A 22,809-nucleotide genomic window follows, 5' to 3' on the forward strand; every position below is an offset into this window, starting at 1 on the left:
AGGAAGCATTTCCAATGGAAGTGGCTGTTTGCTTAGCACTTCTGAAAATTAGGTCATCTATGTTCATGCTTAAAATACGAATTTAGTAGGAGTCCTGATCAGAAAAACTGGAGTTCTGGAATTTTTTTGTTGAAATATATCAAACCCCCAAAAATATTGATTCAAAATGATACCTGATGGAACTTCAGATATTTTAGATTCCCATTCTCTTCAAATAGGCTGAACATTTTCACTAAACTTACTTCTTAGTGAGTAGAAGGATGTAGCATCCTGGACCTGGTGAATCGTGGGAGAAGTAATATGGCTAGAAAGCCCATAATGGGAGCAGAAGCTGCCCAGACTATATCTGCAGAAAGGTAGAGCAGTGCTACTTTTACTCAGAATATTTCAGTTTGGGGCCAAAACCTGAAAACAATATTCAAAAGACTATTGACATTTTCTGTGAGAAAGAAGAACTTTATATAATCACCTGTTGTTTAGGGAAAAAAATCCAGTTATCCATCAAAAATAGTTTCACTGAAATTTTTTTGACCAGCTCTTACCAATCTACCTTGAGGTACCCATTTGTTAAATCTTTCTTTTTCTACATGTTTCTAAAGTCCTTGGAAACATCTCAGGTTACAGTCTTATCACCAGTAAACAACAACTAATTAGGATCGTAAGAAAATCTCTAGTGTTTACATATAATAACAACACTAATCTGTTGTAATTCAGGTTTTATTGCAAAAGTATCATTCTTTTATTCATAGAAACCTTATTCCCCATGCCATATAAACCTTATTCCCTATGCTATTCTTTAACCTGAATGAATTTTATTGAGGCAAGAATGAATCTCAATAGTATGTGCATGCTTTGTGAGCTAACATTTGCAGCTCTTTTTCATAATGTTCCAGAAATAACTCTGACTTGTTTGGTTGGGTTTTTTTATTTGAATTGTTTACAACTGCTTGGGGGGGGAGGGTTTTGGCTTTTTTTTTTTTTTTTTTTTTGGATGCTGGTTCTGTGTTATATTTTGTAAATTGGCACTTGCATTTTGTAAATGATTCATAGGCTTATAACTTTAAATTCTCCAACACTGGTTATTTTTTCTTTAAATTCTCCTGCAACAGAGCTCAACTCCATGGGTTATCTAGGGTGTTTATAGACATGCTATAAACCCAGGAGTGGGGAAGGGTGCCCTTTAATTAGAGTGACTCTAGAGTGGCTCTTGGAGTCACTCTAATTAAAGTGCCTGGAGTGTCATGTGTATCAGCATCCCTTTGCTGAAAAATGGTAACAGGGGCACTTTAACTAAAGTTCGTCAAATGAACTCTAGTTAAAGCACCTCCACTGCCATTTTTCAGCACAGGGATGCTGATACATGAGACACTGGAGTCTGCTGGACCACAGTAATTACCATGCTCCAACAAACTCGATAAATCAAGTCTGCTCTAACGCGTTGTAATTGCATTGTGTTGGAGCAGCTTTGCTGCATGTCTGTAGATAGACACCTTTAAATTTTAATGGATGTTAGTCATCATATGTGAAAATGAATATAAAAACAAAAAGCGCCAGTGCATAAAGGTAAAAATAACTAAAATTTGGACACGTTTCTTTCAACAGGTAACCTACAGATTCGATACAACCTGGGAGGCACAAGAGAGCCATATAATATTGATGTAGACCACAGAAGCATGGCAAATGGACAGCCACACAGTGTTAATATCACACGGAATGAAAGGGACATAGTCCTGCAGGTAAATATATTAGGCCCACATAGTTGAGTAGTAGCAATAATAATTTGTTCTTCTGTGATCTCCTTCCATCTAATAATATCAATGCACATTGCAAACATAATGTAAGCTTGCTCAGGATTGAATCCTTGATCCCATTCTTATAAGCCAGTCACTGACTTATCCTTCCTTCTTGTTCTTCTAAGCATATTATTGCTTGAAAATCATATAATGAAATGCCTAGAGTGATTAAATTTGTGCTCTTTGGTGGATAAGAAAAGACCCTAACCTTGCTATCAAGCCCATCCTGCCCATCCATTTACATACCTGTGTAGATTCAGTTAAGTCAACTGAGCTATTCAGTGTTGTTAAGAACACACATAAATGGTTGTTTGATGGGGGTCTAAGTCAAAGGATATGGCTGAGGATCTAGAACTCAGGACTCCTTAATTCCAGTCGTTCTCGTTTTCTGCTTGGCTTTGGCAAGTACTTCACCTCTGGGTCTCGCTTGACTAGTCTGTAAAATAAGCATACTGTATACATATTGAAGAGATTGTGAGAAGCAGTTAATGATTGTAGAGACCCTTCTCTTTGTTAAAATATATGTTAATTAGGTAGCTTCAATTTCATTCCCTAGTTATCACATGAATATTCAGTGTCATAAGTGAAGGGAGTGTATTACAAGGGTTTTATTAGTATGAGGTTCAGACGAATTCATTACTTGGACATGGTAATCCAAAAAAATCCAGTGTGCTGTCATTTTAAACAAAGGCCAATAAATCCTTTAAACCACACCCCAGAATCATGCATTTTACAAACACCACAAATTACAAAGAAGAAAAAAATTCTTAAGAATGTTTAAGAGTTATTCAAAAGTGTTACTGGTATTGTGTCTCAGGATCTGCCTTCATAGACAGGTTCCTTTCAAGTTATGAGTTCCAGGGAAGATGCATTTTAGATACCTTTAAAAACTGCATAAAATAGCTTTATGATATAGAATAATAGCACTGTTTTGTGAGGGATAGTAAAAAATACTTGCATGCCCACCAAAAAGGACATTTCTGGGTATACTAACTACTTGTATTCACATAAAGTGGCTGGCCTACTTCCTCCAGCCCAAGAAGGTCTTGGTTGGATTCAAATCTCTTATTTGGGCAGACTTATTCCTAAATAAAATTTGGGCAAAACAACAAATGCAATGATCTCCCTGCCCACCTTTCATACTCAGAAAATCCTTCCCTGTTCCCCCTACTTAAGGGTCTATCACAGGAGGCTATCTTCCTCCGACAGTCTCCTTACAGATTCTTTCTTAGCCCATTTTAGGAAACAACTGACCAATTTCTTTTGGGGTCTGATAATTGTACAGGGCTAGTCAAGACATTCTGTTACACATGGTTTTCTACTGTATAAAGTCTGGTTACCCACCTGGCTATGCTGTTTAGAGTGGAACCTTGATCCAATAATTGATCTAAATCTGAATATTTCCTTTCTCTGTGTTTCAAATGTAAAAAATAAGGGAAATATTTCTGGTGGGGTTTGTAGGTAAGCTGTTAAAATGGTAGATATGTGAGGCTGGTCAGAGATTTATATTAGAAATAGTCCCACTAAAGATGAATTTAGAGATTGAGCCTAGTTTCAATATCAGCAGCATATTAGAAATGTTTTCTCACATGGCTCCAAAATTTACTTCTTGGGTATCAACATATAGCAGGGAGCTGGGTTCTGGCCCCACTACACTCGCCTCTGCTAGCAAGCCCAACCTGGAAGTCTGGTGGCAGAGTCACCACCATGGACATGGGCCCTTTAAACCAGCATCTTCCAGTCTGGCAGGTGGGAAGTGCAATCCCAGAAGACCCCAGGAGTTCCAGGATGCTGGAAGAAAAAGGATGGTGGGAGGCAGAAGAAGAGAAGTCCCCTGGAAAGGAGAAAACTGGGAGCTATATCTTGAACCCAAGCAGAAGGAACTTCTGGAGGGGCTGGACATGTTCAAATCAGCAGGTCCAGATGCTCTCCACCCCAGGGTGCTGAGGGAGAGTCCTCAGTCCTCCCTGACCCTAGGTCTGGCAGAGTCTCTCCTGAGTCCATCCTGAATCCCAGTGGGGGAGATGCCCCGGTCCCTGCTCAGAAAAGTGGAAGCAAAGAATTTGTTAAAAAGATCTGCTTTTTCATCTGGTGCAACCACCTGATTGCCAAGCATATCCCTCAGGGGCCCCACATTGCCAGGTTCCTTCTTTTTACTCCCTATGTATTTAAAAAAGGATGTTTTATTGTCCTTGATCCTTGTTGCTAGCCCTAGTTCCGTCTCTGCCTTAGCCTTCCTAACAGCCTCCCTACAGACTCGAGCGATGGAAGTATAATCTTCTTTGGTGATAGCCCCTCCCTTCCACTGGATGTATGCCTCCGTTTTGGCTTTCAGGCGTTCCTGAATGCCTTTAGCAAGCCAAGGGGGCTTTCGAGCACTCTTGCCCCCTTTGACTCGCATTGGGACTGTCACCCCTTCAGCTCAGAGGATTGTCTCCTTAAGGAACGACCACTCATCTTGGACACCTAGTTCTCCTACTCTCTGGGACTGTAATGCCTCTCCTACCAATCTCCTCAACTCGTTGAAGTCAGCCCTCCTGAAGTCAAGGGCTACTGCCTTGCTGCACTTTATTGAGACATTTGTTTCACGTCTCCTTAAGGAACGATCACTCGTCTTGGACACCTATTTCCCCTACTCTCCGGGACCTCAATTCATCTCCTACCAATCTCTTCACCTCATTGAATTCAGCCCTCCTGAAGTCAAGGGCTACTGCCTTGCTGCAGGCCCTTGACACTCTGTGCTGGATGGTGAATTCCAGTAGGCAATGATCGCTATTGCCCAGGTGGTCAAGAACCTGGAGTCCCCTCACCAGGTCATTGCCTGTGGCCAGGACCAGATCCAGGACTGTGCTCCTGCTGGGTTAGGTGGAGGTCTTGTATCTCAGCAAGGAACCTACACGAGCAGTCAGACCTGGCTGACTGCTCCTCCCAGCAAATGTCCGGGTAGTTTAGATCAGCCATGATGACCACATCCCTTGACTTAACTGCACCCGCGAGCTGACCCAAGAATTCCTGGTTCAGCTCTTCCCCCTGGTTGGGTGGTCTGTAGTAGACCCCCACCGTTAAGTCCCTTTCCTCGTGACCCCCTTGTATTCTGACTCAGAGCACTTTAGTCTGCCCCTCCTCTGACCCCATCCTGTTAGCTGAGGACGTGTATTGCTCTTTGATGTAGAGCACCACACTCCCACCTTTCCTCCCCATTCTGTCCCGCCTGTATAGTCTGTAGCCACTAATGTTTACTGCCCAATCATGGGTTGAATCCCACCAGGTTTCAGTGAGCCCTACTATGTCTGGTTTGTACTAGCTATCTGGAGGGCGAGTTCCTCCTGCTTATTCCCCATACTTTGAGCATTAGTGTAAAGGCATTTAAGGCCTCCTATCAGTGCATGCACCCTCTCCACCCCACACCGATTCCTAGGACTATCCAGACCCTTGTTGCTTACCTGGGTACTTCTTGTGCTCATCACCTGTCTTGGCTGGGAGGTGTTCCTGTGGCCCCACTGTAACCTTGGAGTTGAAATTAAGAGAAGATGGGCTTACTTGTTCAGGGTTCGATTCTGATATGGGAGGACTTGAGATGCTGTGAGTAAATAAGGATTGTGAATAATGTTGGTTGGACTGAGAGGCACCCTGATGTTTCCTGAACTGAGAGTGGGACAAAGAAGCCATTAAGCAGATCCCAAGTGTCCAGCATCACTAGCTTTTGTCTTAAGAGAAACTACCTATTAGTGCAGGGGTGGGCTGCTTATTATTTCAGGCAGAGGGCCACTTACCAAGTTTAGGCAAGCTGTCGAGGGCTGCATCAGTAGCCCTGCCCCTTAACAGGTGCCCCACCCCCTGGTCGCCATCTTGTGATCAGAACTCCTGCTCCCTAACCCCTGACCTTTGCCACCAGAAGGCCCTCCCCTTGCCCTCGAGAGTATTCCTTTCAGCAAGGGGGTTTGCCATCTCAGAACCAGAAAAATACCAAATTATATTATAAAAAATGAAACATCTACAACATTCATTAATTTAATTTAAAAAAATAATTTTGTCCTGATTTACATGTGTTTGTGTAGTATACAGAGGTGATTGCACAATAGCTTAAAGTCTTACTCTTGTATACTGTGGGGGGAGGAGGGCATGGAGGGGTGGGTATAGGTTTGTGGGGGGCTATTGGTGTGTGGCCATGGGTGTAGGGGAGGGTGTGGGACTGTGAATGTGGGGTGAGGGAGCATATGGGTGTGTGGATATGTGGGATGTGGGTAGATATAGGGTTTGTTGGGGGCTGTGCTTGGGGGGAGGGTGGTTGGGATGTATAAGGGGGTGTGGGTGTGGGGGGCTGTATGTATGGGAGTGCAAGGAGAGGTGCATGTGTATGGTGGGGTGTGTGTGTGGGACTCACCCTATGAACACACACACACATACACACACACACTGAGTCTCTCCCTCCCTCATTGCTCTCTCTGTCTCTCTCTCCCTCCCTCATTGCAGGGACATGTGTACATGCACACACGCACACATACACATGCACACACACCCTCCCACACCTGGCCCTGGGGTACTGGTGCGGACCCCATGCTCCCACGATCCAGTGATGCAGCTGGGGGCCGTGTGGTGCTCAAGAGGCCGGTGGGCAGGCAGAGAAGCAGGGAAAGCTGCATCAGGCAGAATCTTCCAGGTGAGATGGGGCTGGGGGCAGAGAAGGGCCAGGCTGGCCTTGCTACTGAGTCCTGCTGGCTTCCCCTGGGTCCTGCTACCCTTAGCTCCTGTCATCTTTGAAAGGCAGCCAGGAGCAGATAAATATAAATTTTCTAAATTTTTAGGGGCCCTGCGGGCCAGATAGAATGGCCTGGTGGGCCAGACGCGGCCCAAATGCCATATTTTACCCACCCCAGTATCAGATTATCTGGCCTCAGCCAAGATAGACCAGGAGTAAGTCATAGGCCAATCAAGTGAAGAAGGCTGAGAGAACAGACATTGAAACCCATAATTGTTAAGCACACCAGGAAAGTGACTATTATAGTGGGATACTTCCCACCAACCCTTACTGCAGTCCCAAAGCCTCTGAGAGTGTCTCTGCCTCTCCTGGAGTGTGGGAAAAGGAGGAACAAGCTTTCCCCTGGAGCAGTTTCTTACCAGAAGAAGCACAGGTGGCGTGGTCTTGGGAATCCCCAGCTCCTGCACTTTATTAGCTTGTGCCAGCTCCAGTTGGGCTGGTATGCAGTGGACCATGTAATAAAGACATGCCCTGTCCTAGCTGGGGATAGACTCAGAGGAGTCTCAGCACCTACCTGCATTCAGTGAGCTGACAACGGTGGTCCCATAACCTGCAATAGAAGAGCCAAGAGGTCCACAGTGCCCTGCTTGAAGGGAAAAGATGAACTGTGAGTTAATTTCACCATAGGGGGGGATACCCCTCAGGAACCCTTAGATAAGGGTGCCCCTTTGGACTTTGCTTAAGTGAAGTGATACAAAAGGAACTATAGGGCTGAGACCAGTTGGGTGCAGCATACCAAAGCCCCAAGGACTGAGTTAAAAATAATCTATGCATAGAGTTATTATATCAACCAATCATGAGGACAGGAATACTCTGTATTCCAATGACAGACAACCTGAGTGAGATCTGTAAGATCTGGTTGGCCCAAGGATGGGGTGAAAGGGAAGGCAGAGCCTCAGGGAACAATTTAGAACCAAGAATGCCCAGTGAAGCAAATCAAGGATCCTCCCTTTTTTATATCTACATCAAGACATGGCAGGAGAGATGGAGGGTGTACACCGTTAACAACTACCAGGTCAAACCGTCAGACCCTAACAACTGGCAAGCAGGAGATCACTCCTCAAAGTGTAAGCGGCCAGTCTCAACACAGTACAGTCACTTACAGTGATGGACCAGGATGTAAAGGAGCAAAGGAGCCCTGAAAAAGATCAACAATGATAATTAGAGGGAAAACCCACAGTGTGAACATTGTTTCTGTCCACAAGAATTCCAACAAAGTAGTGGCAGGTGAGAAATCAAAGGATAGGGCAGTGTTGAACCTGAGTTCAGGTGATCTATTAGCTGACCTGACAGCACCCTGTCACACTACAGTATGTGGTTCCCTATATATTCCTCGCTATTTATTGTCCTCACATTGACGCAATATCTTTTGTGGTTTCCTATAAATTGATCTACTTCATCCTCTGGCTATTGTCCTGTTTCTTGCCTTTTTTGTTACTGGTTCTCTCTCCAATTGCCAAAATTTGCCAATATATCTCAGAATGAACCACAGAAAGCTGCTTCATACTGAGAACATGGAAAGAGTTCACTTCCTTGTATTAAGCTGGCTCCTTTTTCCTTCTGTGGTTTACAGTGTTTGGAAACCAGCACAGCAGGCCTCATGAATAAAATATAAAATGAGGAGGTCTCTTTGGGAAACAAACCGAAAGATGAAAGATGGAAGCTGTCACTGCATTATTTGGCAGAAGATCAAAATAGATACCTGACCATAAAAAAATGCTTAAAACAGCAGGGGAAAGCTTTGTCAGTGGATAACAGCATCATTTAGCTGAGGCTCACAATAGACTTTGCATTCAGCTCTGAATCAGAGTTACTGTAGCTTCACTGAAGCAGAATGCTTCAGAAAGTTGCCTTATGTTTGCAAAGAATCACAAACTCAGCAGCAGCAAATAATGTATTAGCAGCTCACCAGAATGTTTTGGTAGGGGGTGTTTATATTTATTACACAAACAAATGGTTGTCAAACAAAACTTGCAATTATTTTTCTTCTTGAAGTTAAATGCTTCTGCTTTGTTGGTGCATGCTGGTTCCTGTAAATGTGTATCTGATACAATCTGCTGAGCAAACAGTCAAGTGATAGGATGTAAAAGCCCTCCCCCCCTCCCCTTTTTTTCTATTTGAAAAATAATAATATAATAAGAGATGCCAGGTTTGCATTAACATGCCTAACTCTAGCCTGAGATGAGGTTGGTCCAGTTTTTTTGTGTACTTTACATTAAGATTGTAATAGGGTAAGCTACCTATCGGGTTCTCTAAGTTTGGTTAGGGTGGTTCGAATGGGGAAGTTTTCTCTGCTGGGTTGATAGGTGTATAAAGCAAAACTGAATTAAGTGCTTGGAGAACAGATGCATCCAGGGCACCTGTACTTATGGAACTACAGAGGCCAGCCAGCATTCATACAGAGGAAGATTAGAACAAGAGTGGCATGTGGTGGGGGAAACCCTGGAATCCTACATTCACTGTACCCTGAAAAAGGATTTTTATTTGGCCTGGTTAAATTCCCTAGAAAAGATTGACATTAATGCTTATGACCTATGTCCTGTCAATGAGAGAGCCCTGATGTAGATATTAATATTCCTCAAAAAAAAGAGGCACAGATTTGTTAAACGTGTAGCTCTAACACTGCTGCAGGAGCGTCTACCCTGAAACGCAGGATTTGGAAGGGGAAAGGAATTGAACCCTGTTTTCTGAGCATTTCTGAATGCTTGAAAATGTATCGCTGAGGTCGCTGTCTCACGTGGGTCTTGAGTAATGCCTGACAGCTGTTAGTCACAAGGGTCTTGCCTGCCAGTAGTGCAGTTTCGGGAGTCAGTTTATGATTTTGATTAATTAACAATGGTATTGTTAAGGATTGCAGGAATAGTCAATAGGGTGGGTGCACAGTCCCAGGAATCACTTCCTTGGCTTGATTAGCCTAAAATGGCTTGTAGAGTAGAGTTTTATAATGGTAAGTTCATCTGGCTAGGCTATTATCATTTAATTACCTACTGATCATCATACATATTCGCATTCACTCAAGGGACCAGCCTAATATAGCAGATTTTATCACTTTATGATTACAATTTCAGTGCAGTTTTTAACAATGGTCCAGGATGTAACTTCATTCTACAGGGAGTACATTCCTTAAGGGTTTAAAAGTATAAAATATAAAATACAAAATGCCATGGTAAAGATGAGACAGATTAAATATAAATGCACTGTGAGAAATATATAAAAATGCAATGTGAGGTAGTGAGGATCAAAAGTTACTGGGGACACTAAGTGAGTTAGGTTAGCAGCAGGATAGATTTACAATCGTTGAAGTGGATATTTTAGTTCTTTTGTTTTCTGTAGTGACACTGAGCTTAATTGATATGTAGATGTAGTTTTTAGATTTCTCCTACAGAAAGCCATTTCAGCTTTCTGGTTTGCTCTGAGTCTTGCCACATCCATGCAATGAGTGTACTAGGTCTCTGCCAATACTCAGAAGGAAAAAGAAATGCATAAAATGGGGGGTGCAGGGAGAAAAGGGGCTTCTTCTTAGAGCTTTCTTCCTCTAGATTGATTTGGGCAAAATATGGCCCGCAGAACATATTGGCCTGCCAGGTGACTGAATCTGGCTCTTGGCTACCCTACATGGGGCCATGCCCTGCCCACTTGCACTGGGGCAGCCTGCACCAGGCTCCCGCTGGCATCTGCTGGCCCGGGCCTCGGCCAGTGCACTGCTTCTACTGGGGCTGTTCCTGATGTGGCTGCAGCTGGGTGTTACTCTGTGCCCCACATCTCCAGAAGCAGTTCCTGCTGTTGATCTTGCTCCTGCTATGCCATGCTGCACTGTTCCGCGCCATGCCGGGCACACAGTTTCATCCCAGTGGTTCCTATCCCAGGTCACAAGGCTGTGGCTTCAGCTCCCGGCTGCCAGATCTGGAGCCAGAGCCCTGGCACTCTGCATGAGACTGAGCCCCACTCACTCATGCTGGGGCAGCCTGTACCCTGCTCCTGCTGGTGCCTGCAGCCTGGCTAGGAGCTGCTCTGCACCCCATGCCTCCAGTACCAGAATCTAGAGCTAGACCCCCCACATGCCTGCTGGGAGTGGCACAGTACAGTGCAGCAGGAGCAAGAGGAGGTGCTGCTGCTGGAAGTGGGGGCTACAGAGCAGCACCCAACTGGCTGCACCCACACTGGGAATAGCCCACTGGAAGCTGCAGGCATGCAGCAGTCCAGCTCCAGATCCTGGAACTGGAGGTCAGGGGCACAGAGCAGCTCCCAGCCAAGCTGCGGGCACTGACAGGAGCATGGCATGGGTTGCTCTGGTGTGAGCAAGTGGGGCTTGACCCCATGAAGAGCACCACAGGGGAAACATGGACCACACTGCCTGGGGAGCTCTCCTGCATGCCACCCCGCCGCCTTCCCCTCACCCACAACAGGCTCCCAGGACTTAGCAACCAGGAAGCCCCCACTCCACACAGGTACACCCACCCCCACTCTGCCTTACCCCAGAGGGCAGGGGCATGTAATCCCAGCCTCTCCTGCCCCTCCCAATCCACTCCTAAATACTGCTTCTGCCCACCCACAACCCCATAGGGAGTTTGGTGAGTTGTTGTGTGCATGTTGCGGGGAGAGGATTGCTGGCCCAGCCCATGACAGTTGATCAAAAGTCCCTCTGTGGCCCTTGGTGTTACCGGATTTGCCCATCACTTTGGGGTGTGCTCATTTATTAGGGATACATTTCTAGGGTCTTGGTAATTCTATCAATGTGCTGCTTGTGTTACCTGTGTTTCTATACAGAGCTGTATATCTCCCTTCTGCAAGTCCTCACCCCCAATGGAGCTATCTTATAGGACTCAGTTTCAATGGGGCTGGGTTCCTCCAGTCACCAAATCAGTCATACACACACAGATTAACATGACACACCTAACCCAGCTGGGTTGATCAGCATGGGCAGGCTGACACCCTCATATGCCAAGAATCAGTTCATCAGAGCAACAATAAACTGCAGTCAGACACAAGCACACATGTAAACAGAATACCTCTGAATCCAGCTGGGTGTCCAGCTGACACCCTCATGGGCCCACAGTCAGTTCATTAGGACATGTCTGAGCGTAACTGGGTCAATCAGCCTGTACAAGCTGATCCCCTTAAGTGTTTCAAACTCAGCATGTCCCAATCTTTAGCCTCTTGATGAGCAGACCCCACCATATTTCTGGGCTTCACAGGGATCTTTGGCTTAGGTAAAAGAAGCGTTGCTGCAGAGCAAGTGGGGAAGGAAAAGTAAAGAAGGAAAAATACACCCGGTTACCACCAGTTTGACTATCACTTTTATTTATTGCTAAGTATATGAAGTATATAATGGTATTAGTAATAATAGACATGCAAAGGAAAACAAACACAAACAATGACAATACTACCCTGGTTACACTAACTATTTGGGGAAACTTAGTTCAAGCTTAACTAATACAGTTCAGGCTCAGAAATCTATGCCTAGAAAGAAAAGAGAGAGAGAGAGAGAGCTGGGATCTCATCAGTCCAAGGTACTCGGGTTGCAATGCTGACAGGTAAAGTTCTTAGCACAATCCTTGAAGGGAGATGATCTGTTTCTTCCAGCTTCTCAGGAGCAACAGCGGATGGTGTCAGAGAGATTTTTCCTCTTGAAGCACACCTTTGCTGCTTTTTTACACATTTTTATGCCCTCAGTTCAGCTTCTTCAAAACATTCTTTTAATAGTGTAAATAATTGTCTTTTCTATTGACAAGGGCTTATCTGGTTTGGAACATCTCAAGAAACTGATCAATAACCAGGAAAAACATACGGTTAAGGAATAACCAGACACTTAGGAGCCAGCTTGAAATTCCTATGGATAGCAGATATACTGGATGGGGTACCTCATTGTTTCTTCAAAAACAATAGATAGCTTGCAGCATCAGGGTTTGTATTTTTACCTATTGTGAATAAGCCTCAGCTTAGCATGACTTTTCCAGATCTTACTAAAAGGGATTAATTACTGGAAGTGTTCATAAACTTTTGTGGGGAGGACTTCCACCAGTCATCCCGGGAAAAGTATGACAACACTTGTGGTCAGGGCTCCAACGGGCTGGATGCTGTGATGAACCCTTAACCATTGTTCAAATGTTGCCCATACCCTCTCTGACTCAGTCTCTTGCCTCAGCATTCCCTAACCTGGCAACCGGGTTTTACTCAATCAAGTTTAAATAGGCCTCCCATAGTGGGACTGGGAAATGTATGGTCCAAGATGCCTATTAAACTTCACTTCTGCTTAGTTCTGGTTAGATGAGGTGGGGGGGGAGGGGAAGTCCTTTGTAAATTCAGATTAGAATTGGTCTGATAAATGCTGAGGTAGGCATGTGTAAATGTGGCTTGATTAGCATTTGGAGCACAGATTCCCCATCATGCAGTGCTCCCATGCTTCTCTGATCCCAGAATTCACTGCAGTCTTTGCTTCGGGCTTTCTGTTCTCCATCTCCCATGTAAATGAATTGTCATCTGGTTCCATCTCGGATGCAAATAAGACCTAGGGAGTTGCTCCCTTATCTGGAGAGCTTTAGGTGCGTCTCCCACTGCATCTTCATTGTCTTTCGTAATTAGTTCTTGTTCAGGTAAAGGTGGGGAGGGGGGTGGGAAATTCTTTGTGAGTCAGACAGGCTGCGTCTTGTGCCAGGGTTCCCCAAGAACACAGAGGTGAGAGGTAACATTGGGCCCAAATAACTGCCCACCCCTGCTCTAGATCCTAAGGGCACACCACAGTGTCAGTTCCTCTTTGGCAGATCTAACCTGCACTTCCAATGGGACTGGTGCTTCCTTGTAAATCATTCTTCAATCTGATTAATGGAGGTAGCAGGTATTCTCCTTTTTCAATGACACAGCTTGCCTGCCAGGTGCAAACTCTTACATCTCCACATGGTATAAAAATGTCACACAAAGGATTAAGCTCTCATCAGTGCTCTAAGACAGGAGCATAGGGTTTGTAGCCTCTTGGTTTTAACTGGAAGTTCATATTTAGAATACCTGTCTCTCTAACTTATTACAATAACCCTGTAGGGTACACTCAGTGTCAAAGATGTTTAAATAATCTGCAATACAAAAATAAATCACTACCATATATGCTCCAAGAACTTGAGTTTTATCACGATTCTCCAGGGCCATCACAAGTACATAGGAGGCTCATTATTGAACCCCATGGTACCCCAGCTGATACAATAAAACATAAGGCTATTGAGTACTTGGACAATAACTTACAGCTTTATGCTAGTCAGAACTTGACACTAGGCTTAAAAGCAAAGATTTAATGCAAATTATTTTAGTTGTTGGATTTAAGGAAGTCATCAGTAGCACAGCTGCATCGAAAGAAAATAAAAACAACCCCATCAAAAGTCTGTATAATGCCATTTTTTCTATCCAATGACTGTGGATAAATCAATAATTATTGCCTCATTAAGCAATTGTGTCCTTTATTAATGCCACAAGCTTCAATAATTGTGCCTAGTTTGTACTGTCAGTCTAGACTCTAAGGAAGCAAACTGAAACAACTCCACAAAAACACACATCCTGATTTTTTTTTTTGCTTTTTTTTTTTAACTTTCTTATCATTTGTATCTTTAATCTCTTATAAAATATCAAATACTAGTAAGCACAACAAATTTCCAAGGCTATATGTTCATCTGTACACACAAGGAAGATAAGATAGAAGTTATCTTAGCAAATGAGATTTCAATGACTGGGTTTTAAGCCATATTGGGCAAGTTTTATGTGGTTTGACTTTGTTAAAAGATCTAATATTCCATATGGTATTTTTCATATAATTAAAAACAAAAAATTTTCTAATATTCAGTTTTCATCAGTGATTAGAATTATTCCCATATCAGTGACGCTTATTTTTAAGCAAGTCTAAGATAAAAATATCTCAGGCTTTAAAGCCTGATCCAAAGTCCATTGAAGCTAAGGGAAATATTCCCCAGGATTCCAGTGGGTTTTGGATGATGCCTTTTATGGAAGAGCGAAATTTCTCCCTTGTAGCTCCAAGGCAAGCTCCCAAAAGTTGAGATGTATAACCCACAGAGCAAAGGAAGGAAGGAATCTAGACCCTACCCTTTTCTGTTATAGCTACATATGTTACTTGTTTTTCTGTCATCCTATATGTCTTTTCTATGGTTGCATAGAAATAATACTACCAATAGAACCACACTAAAATACGTTGACTATTAGCTTCCTTGCTGGGTTATATTAGATTCTCAACTAATTTCCAAAACTCCATGCCTTGTTTTAAATGTCCATGAATTTATTGTGTACCACAGGGCTTCTGATGGCCTCTAGCCCAACAATTTCTGCAGAAGCACATTTGCCATCCTGTACATTTCATGAAGCTTGTATGAAGGTAGTTTCAAAGTAATGTCAGTTTCTCTGTTATTAAATCTAATCTAATCTAATTCAATTTACTGTTTTCAATGGAATGTTTTCTGAATTACTTTTTTATATTGACACATGTTTCTTTGCTTGGACTCAGATTTTGCCATTTAAATTTTCCAGACACATTAGGAAAATTAGTGACCACTTTATAATGGTCAGTGCATTTGGATTTCTGAAACTGTGTAATCTGGCATAGGAAATCCACACCACAGTGCTGTTTCCTTGAATGCTCAAACATCAAAGTGCACTCAAATCTTCCTCAGAAAAAGCCATTCTTCTATACCAGGGGTTTTCAACCTTTTTTAGTCTAACTACCCGCAGTGGCCGGACACCAAGCAGAGGTAGAAAGGTGGTAGTGCACAGCTGGACACGGAGCAGGAAGACAGGGACAGTGTGCGGGTGGGCAGGGCCAGAGTGTCGCCGCCTCCCAGGAGCAGGGCCGGGGTGGGACAGGGAAGCTCACTGGGCTGGGGTGAGGGCAGTGGCACCCCTGCAGGGTGGGGAAGCTCACTGGGCTGGTATGTGGCAGTAGCCACTGCCATGTACAAACTTCTGCACTCTGCAGAGGGATGCTGGTGCCCTCGCCCCACCCTGGCCCCGCTTCTGGGAGATGTCAGCACTCCATCCCCACCTGCCCATGTATACTCCCTAGGACTGGTCCAAGTACCCCTTGGGGTACACATGCCCCTGGTTGACAACCCCTGTTCTATACCAGTAGTCAAAATATGCTATACGCTTCAGATAATTGAAACCAAGTTTCCTGTTTCACCAAAGGTATGCACTTTTCCTATAAAGATACCTTATTTCTGAAAAGTCTTAGTGCTAGATTCCTGAATCTGCATAGTGTGACTCACATGGGATTGCACTTTCCCAAAGGTATCTCTTTACAGTGCCTACGTTAGTAATATGTGCGTCTATACCTGAGAAACCAAATCAAGGGTGACTGGCAGCTATCTCAGGAAGAGAACTTAAAGCGTGATAGAAAAAATAGTGAGGATATGTCCAAAGAAATAGTATGAAGTATTCTTGGAAGGTGTCATCCTTAGTGACGTATGTTTGTTGCAAATAGTGATTCTTGAAATAAAGTGAGCATAAATCTGAGTCTTTACCAGAAACATGAACTCAACCTAAATATCTCTGAGATTCATAAAATATTCAGTCATCTTTCTTTGTGTGCCTCTGCATTGCCCATTTTCAACAAAGTCAAGAAACACAGAGACTAAATCACCACAGAAAAAAATACTGAAGCATTATCCTGTGGCCCAGCTGAAATCAGAAGGAAGTAGAAATGTTACAAGAAAGTCCATTCTCTTAAGGTATCTGAAATTCTGGACCCCAGTGATATAGATAGAAATTGTCAAACATTTGGATGCTTATAGAATTTGAGTCTTATGTAGCTCACACAGAACTAGCAAGGCATATGAAATAAAATAGTAGTCATTGTCTGCACATATTGCCCCAGGTTTGAATGTAATAATTGTTATGGTAATGTGAAATACTGGCCTTTTGGAAGTCCCTTGGAGAATTTCAAAGGACTTAGTGGGGCCAGTATTTCACCTAATATAATCATCATTACCATAGAGTCAGGTTAAGTAACTCATTTAATCTATTTTAGACCAGAATGAATTTATGATAATCTAACTTGACCTCCTGCAAGAATAGAGGCCATGAAATGTCACCAGTGATTCCTGCATCCAGTTCAAAAATTTATGATTGCATCACAGCACATTTTCTAGAAAAAAGACATTCCACCTAGACTGGAAGACTTCAGGTGGTAGAGAATTTACCAAATTCATTGAATGTTTCTTCCAGCAGTTAATTACTATGACTTCTAAAAATATGTACCCAACTGCCAGTTTGAAATCTTCCAACGTCAGCATCCAGCTATTGGATCTTTATGCTTCTGCCTGATAGTTCCAAGTCTCCTGTGGTGCCAAATATCTTTTCCACCACATTGTTTTTTAAGAACCTGTGATTAAAGCACTTCTTTATCTTCTCTTTGAGAAGCTTTTTAGTCCACCATGACAAGGCATGTTTTTCAAACCCCAAATTATTCTTATTTGCTCTTCTCTGAATTCTCTAAAATTCAGCCTCCTTTTTTAAAAGGTTAACACCAGAGCTATATATGGTAATTGTAGTCATCTCATCAGTGCCATGCAGAGATGTAGCATTTGTTCACTGATTTCCTTTAGTCTCTTGACAAAACACATATAAATCCTATTACAGCATCCTTTCTAGTAGCAATGTCAAAATTTAAACCTAAATTTAAGGTTTAATTTAGGGTTGGAAGAACTAACCTTCCACTAACATCATTTATTACACATAGGTTGTTGGGAAGCATTGTTCATAACACGAAATTCGCAGAAGATAACATTTACAAATTCTTTAGTAAATGAAATGAATGAAATGTATTTTAAAGTGCCAAGAACTGTAACCATGTTATAGTAAAACCAACAGAATTCAGCCAAAACAAAATGAGTTTAGTTTTTCCCATTAAGTCTGTCATTTCCATAACAGTGATACTTAGAGAAATCCCGACCAATATTTTTACTTTATTAAAATAAGCAAGTGTTCATTCTTTCTCTAAGCACACAATCCTTTGCTAAAAAAATTAAATTAAATAATACCCCAGGGTTACTTTGCTTTCATAATCTAGGTCTTTATTTCCTGTAATGAGTGTGCACTAGAACATTCCAACTCATAGCCATTTTTTACTACAGCACCACATGTTAATTCATGAATGAAGCACCTCATCATAGGGCGCTTGCACACATGATGATGTCATGATGTATATGTGATGAAAATTTCCCTTTGTGTGGCTTAATGGCATCACATATACACCTGAGTTTTGTGGGTTTTTAAAGAGTTTGCATCATTGCAAACTAAACTACATCCTGATGTAGTTCAGTTTGCAATGTTGCAATTTAGAACATTGCAGCCATTAGTCAGCTTGCCCCCTAGCCACAGGAGAGATGGGCAGGCTCCACAGAAAAAAAGGATAAGTCCCCTTACTGCTTCTGCCTTCAGCAGGCTTCTGCAGCTGGCAGAAAACCTGAGGCTACCCAGGAGCAGGCTGCCTTGCCCCTGGGGCAGCATGGAGAAGCAGCAGGAGGGCAGCTGGGTGTGCTGCTGGCCAGAGAAGGTAGCAGGGATGGTACACAGGGCAGTGAAAACCCAGGCAGGCTGCTAGCTGGCCAGGTGTTGCCCCAGTTTGGAGGTGCCTGATTCAATGCTTCCCCGTGCCCGCCCAGGGTTCCAACATCCTGCGCACCATCCCAGCCACCTTCTCCATCCACCAGCACACTCAGCCATCCTCCTGCTGCCTCCCTGTGCTGCCCCAGGGGCAAGCCAGCCCATTCCTGCAGGTGCCTTTTGAAGGCAGAAGAGGTGAGTGACCCAATTCTTTTATTTTTCTTGGCGGAGTCTGCCCACCTCTCCCCAGCTCGGGGTGAGCTGACAGAATAATAGCACAGATTAATGGCCCCCCAGCTGCAGAAGAGGCAGGCAGGCTCCACCAAAAAAATTTTAAAAAAGGATCGAGCCCCTCGCCACTTCTGTCTTCATTAGGTGTCTGCAGCCACAAGGACAATCACATATATACAGTGATGGAAATAGAAACAGTGAGGTTTCAATTAAAAATTCACCATTCCAATTTAGGGGGCATAGAATGCAACCTGAAGGACTAAACCCCTGTCAGGTGTACAAGAGCCTGTATGTACTAGCTGGTGATCTAAATCAGAAGTAACAAGAAAGTCATTCTGGGTCAATTCTGAAACTATGCAATATTTGTCCATTAATTAATAAATATATATAAATTCTTCATAAGAAATGTTACTAGCAGTGCTGGTTTTCTTAACTCATCCTTGAACTGTTTTCAGTATTTCACTTCTGTGACCCCAGTGGTCCCCAGGGTGTAAAAGACAGACAGAATGTGATCCTTGTGTATCCAAAATTCATACTGTATATAAAGTAGCTTTGAGCAGCAACTTGTGGAAGATCAGGTGCCAGTTACTTGATAGATTTTATAAATTTCTATAAAAAATGACAACAGAACTGTAACCACTTGCATCAGAACTGGAACTGAACAAGTACTCCCAGTGAATAATTTACCTGCCCCCTTTTTTTTCTGCTCACACACTGTCCACAGCAGTTTCCAAGTTTTTATTCCTTTTTTGAATTTTCTCAAAGGGTTTGCTTAAAATGCAACTTTCAGGGTGAGGCAGCAATACAGAAAGAAAAATGCTGCTGCTGCTGCTGCTGCTGCTGCTGATGATGATGATGATGATGATGATGATGAAGGAATCAGGTCAAAAATGATTTTCCCTTCCCTTATAACCAAGATGAAGTTGGTAAACTGTATCTGCTATCATGAATCAGCATTTTCCTACAATGAAAGAGAGATGAAAGCAAAATATTTCAGTAAACAAAGGTCATTTATGACTCTCTACTAAATGGGGGGATATAATATCATTATTCTAAAGTTCAGAACATTATATGAGAACATTCTTCCTTCATCAGTACATATGCAATTCCTATTGAAATCAGTGGCAAAAACAGAGTCAATAAGAATGCTTCATGTGCAACCAAGGGCAGCATTTAGCCCTTAGGTTGAATTGCTTTCCAAAACAAGAAGCTATAACTAGTTGCACTCCTTAGGCTTACTTTTCATTGGCAAACCCAAGAGCTGAATTTAAAGTATCTGTTATTGTTGGTTTCTCTACCCTCTTAGGGCGCAGATAGAAGTTACATTTGTTGTGCGATTTTCCCCTGGAAAGCACTCTACCTCCATGACCTGCTGGAAATACACGGCTGCAGAGCACTTTAAAAGTCCCCGATCATGCGACAAATTAATCCTCATTATATGAGGGTTCAGATGAAAGTGCTTTGAAGTGGAGCACCTTCATTAATTTCCATCTGCTTGGGCAGCTGAGCTGATGCTGTCCTCACAATGCGAGGTGGGGAGAAGGGAGGAAAGAGAGCTGGAGGCGGGTTGGGGGGGAGTCTGAATCACCCTGCCTACATTTTGCCAGCCTCTCAGTTCCTCTTTCTTAATTGGCCCTCAACCAAAATTAGTTTTAACTTACTTGAAAGAATTCATCCTTAAATAAAAAAATAAATAAAGATGTAACAACGGTCCCTTTCTCCTAGCCGAATGTAAGTGGAATCCAAATTGCATCAAACTATATGTATTACAAATGCTGAAATCAGCCTGAGCTTTTGTTGTATTACATGCGCACACTTCTCTGGAAAGGCAGTTTTTTGTTGGTATTTGTTAAAAAACCTAAATAGAAAAAATGTTTAAGAAGCAGTGCATCATCAGAGTTTCCCTTGCCAATGAACAATGAATTCTTTCTTGACTAAATGCCAATCTCTCCAATTTCAAGAAAATAAATCATTGATCATTACAATTACACTACTAGGCCAGGATTTTCTGAAGTGACTAGTAATTTCAGAAAGCTCATTTTTTGGTGGGGGCCAAATCTGAAGTACCTTAAAGGAGTCTGATTTCCAGAAAGTCCAAGCAGTCACTATCTAAAAATTGGGCCCTTGTATAGTTTCTCAAGTCATATCCAAAAATTAAGCCAAATCTCTAGTCACTTTGAAAATTTTGTTATTAATTTATATCTATTTTCAAAGCTCTATTTTAAATTCATATAATGTTGCAAGATGCTGAACCCCACTTATATATATAAAGGTAGTTCAAATTTGTTATATGATGTGTGTGTGTGCGCGCGCGTGTGCACATATATGCACATGTATCCACGTGTGTGCACATGCTTCTCTGTATGATCATTATCTTGGCACCAATCTCTGGTAGTGACTAAACATAGAAAAAAATCACAAAATATTCTCTGAGCCACAGTTAGGAAAAGCAACATAAAATAAATGTACTGTCTTGCTGCACATGGGGTCAAACTTGTTAATTTTAACAACTTGGCATTATATAACCTCTTATTGCGCCTGCTAACATTTGATATATAATTCATCAATTAAACATAAGAAAAAAAGAGTCTGCAAGGACCTAAAAAGAGAAATTACCATAGAGTTACTTTAGTTGATGGGTGGCCAGTGTAAAGAATTTATTTAAAACAAAACAGGCATTTGTTCTCATATACTAGTGTTCTCATTACAGTTTAAGACCACTGCTTAGAAACAAGACTAATGATCATTATCATTATTTTCCATTAAGATTTCATCTTAGCTTACATATTTTGCAAGCATTAGGCCAGATCCTCATACAGTATAAATCTACGTAGCTCCATTGACCACAGAGAACTTATAGCAACTTATACCAGCAAAGGATCTGGTCTTCTTTTTAAAAGAAAGACAAGTAAACTCAATCTATATTTTTACATTATATTGTAAGGGAATGAGGTTAAGCTCTTTGGGAAAAAACTATAAATGCCCATGGAGAAGTTCTTAAATAGGCTTGTAGTTCTAGCAAAGCAAATTTGAAGTCTAATTGAAAGTAAATATGTATGGCAAATGTAAATTAAATTAAAACTGAAGATTATAAGCAGGATACAAATGTGAAGTAAGCTTTCCAACATCCCATTGAAGTAGTCCATTGGCAGGTAATCAAACTGAGGTTCCCCTTTCTCTGTCACATCAAACATAAGCTGCTTGTCTTTATTTTCAAAGACTTTCACAGCCTATCCATGCCCAACCTACCATTTCCCATTCAGTACTGAAAGGTTACCTTCTTTCTCCATTTGGCCTACAATGCCTCCTTCACTTGCTTGTTAAATTTTCAAATCACTGCTTTAATGCTTTCTGCCATGCTTGCAGGATCTCCCTGTAAACACCTGCAAAGCTGCCCCATTATCCTCCTTTAAGAGTCTCATTTTAACTCTTCTGCATTATGATGCTTACAAAAACTTGTTACTTAGGGCATAGACAATGTAAGAGTTATACTGCTATAGAATGAAACTGGTATAAACTATTGTGATGCAGTTGTTATATCTACATGCTCTTGTAAAGATACAAATGTCAGAAAACTGTTGTGACTTAACCCTGTTACCTTCACAGTTAGTTCACTTGTATTACTACAAGAGCATGAAGATTTCATAGACATTAGGGCTGGAAGGGACCTCGGAAGATCATCAAGTCCAGCCCCCTGCCCAAAGGGCAGGAAGTCAGCTGGGGTCATAGGATCCCAGCAAGATAAGCATCCAGTTTGCTCTTGAAGGTGTTCAATGTAGGCACTTGAACCACCTCCGGTGGCAGGCTGTTCCAGACCTTGGGGGCTCGGACAGTAAAGAAATTCTTCCTTATGTCCAGCCTGAAACGGTCTTGTAGTAGTTAATGACCGTTCGACCTAGTCATCATCCCTTGGGGCGCTCTGGTGAACAAACGTTCCCCCAGATACTGGTGGTCACCCCTGATAAACTTATAGGTAGCCATCAGATCACCCCTGAGCCTGCGCTTTTCCAGGCTAAAGAGCCCCAGGGCTCTCAGCCTGTCATCGTAGGGTCTGCTTCCCTGACCTCTGATCATGCGCGTGGCTCTTCTCTGGACTCTCTCAAGCTTCTCCACATCCTTTTTGAATTGTGGAGCCCAAAACTGGACACAGTACTCCAGCTCCGGCCTCACTAAGGCCGAGTACAGGGGGAGAATGACGTCCCGGGATTTGCTTGAGAAGCATCTATGGATGAAAGCCAGCGTTTTGGTCGCTTTACTAGCCGCCGCATCGCATTGCAGGCTCATGTTCATCTTGTGGTCAATGATGACCCCCAAGTCTCTTTCTTGCATAGTGCTAGCCAACATAGCACTGCTGAGCCTATAAGGATGCTGAGGGTTTTTCTTCCCAAGGTGGAGAACCTTGCATTTATCGGCATTGAACACCATCAGATTCTC

At 42.7% G+C, this 22,809-nt stretch overlaps 1 protein-coding gene across 1 annotated transcript in view; it reads left to right on the forward strand.

Annotated features, from left to right (window-relative positions):
- The window catches only part of CNTNAP2 (contactin associated protein like 2), a 1,052,534-nt gene that overhangs the window by 918,320 nt on the left and 111,405 nt on the right, over positions 1 to 22,809 (forward strand). Inside the window, exon 18 of the mRNA XM_025209846.1 lies at positions 1,603 to 1,736. Within this exon, the coding sequence (XP_025065631.1) occupies positions 1,603 to 1,736 (134 nt within the window). The remainder of the gene's footprint in view (positions 1 to 1,602; positions 1,737 to 22,809) is intronic.

Source organism: Alligator sinensis, unplaced genomic scaffold (assembly GCF_000455745.1).
Source record: "Alligator sinensis unplaced genomic scaffold, ASM45574v1 scaffold456_1, whole genome shotgun sequence".
NCBI classification, from domain to species: Eukaryota; Metazoa; Chordata; order Crocodylia; family Alligatoridae; genus Alligator; species Alligator sinensis.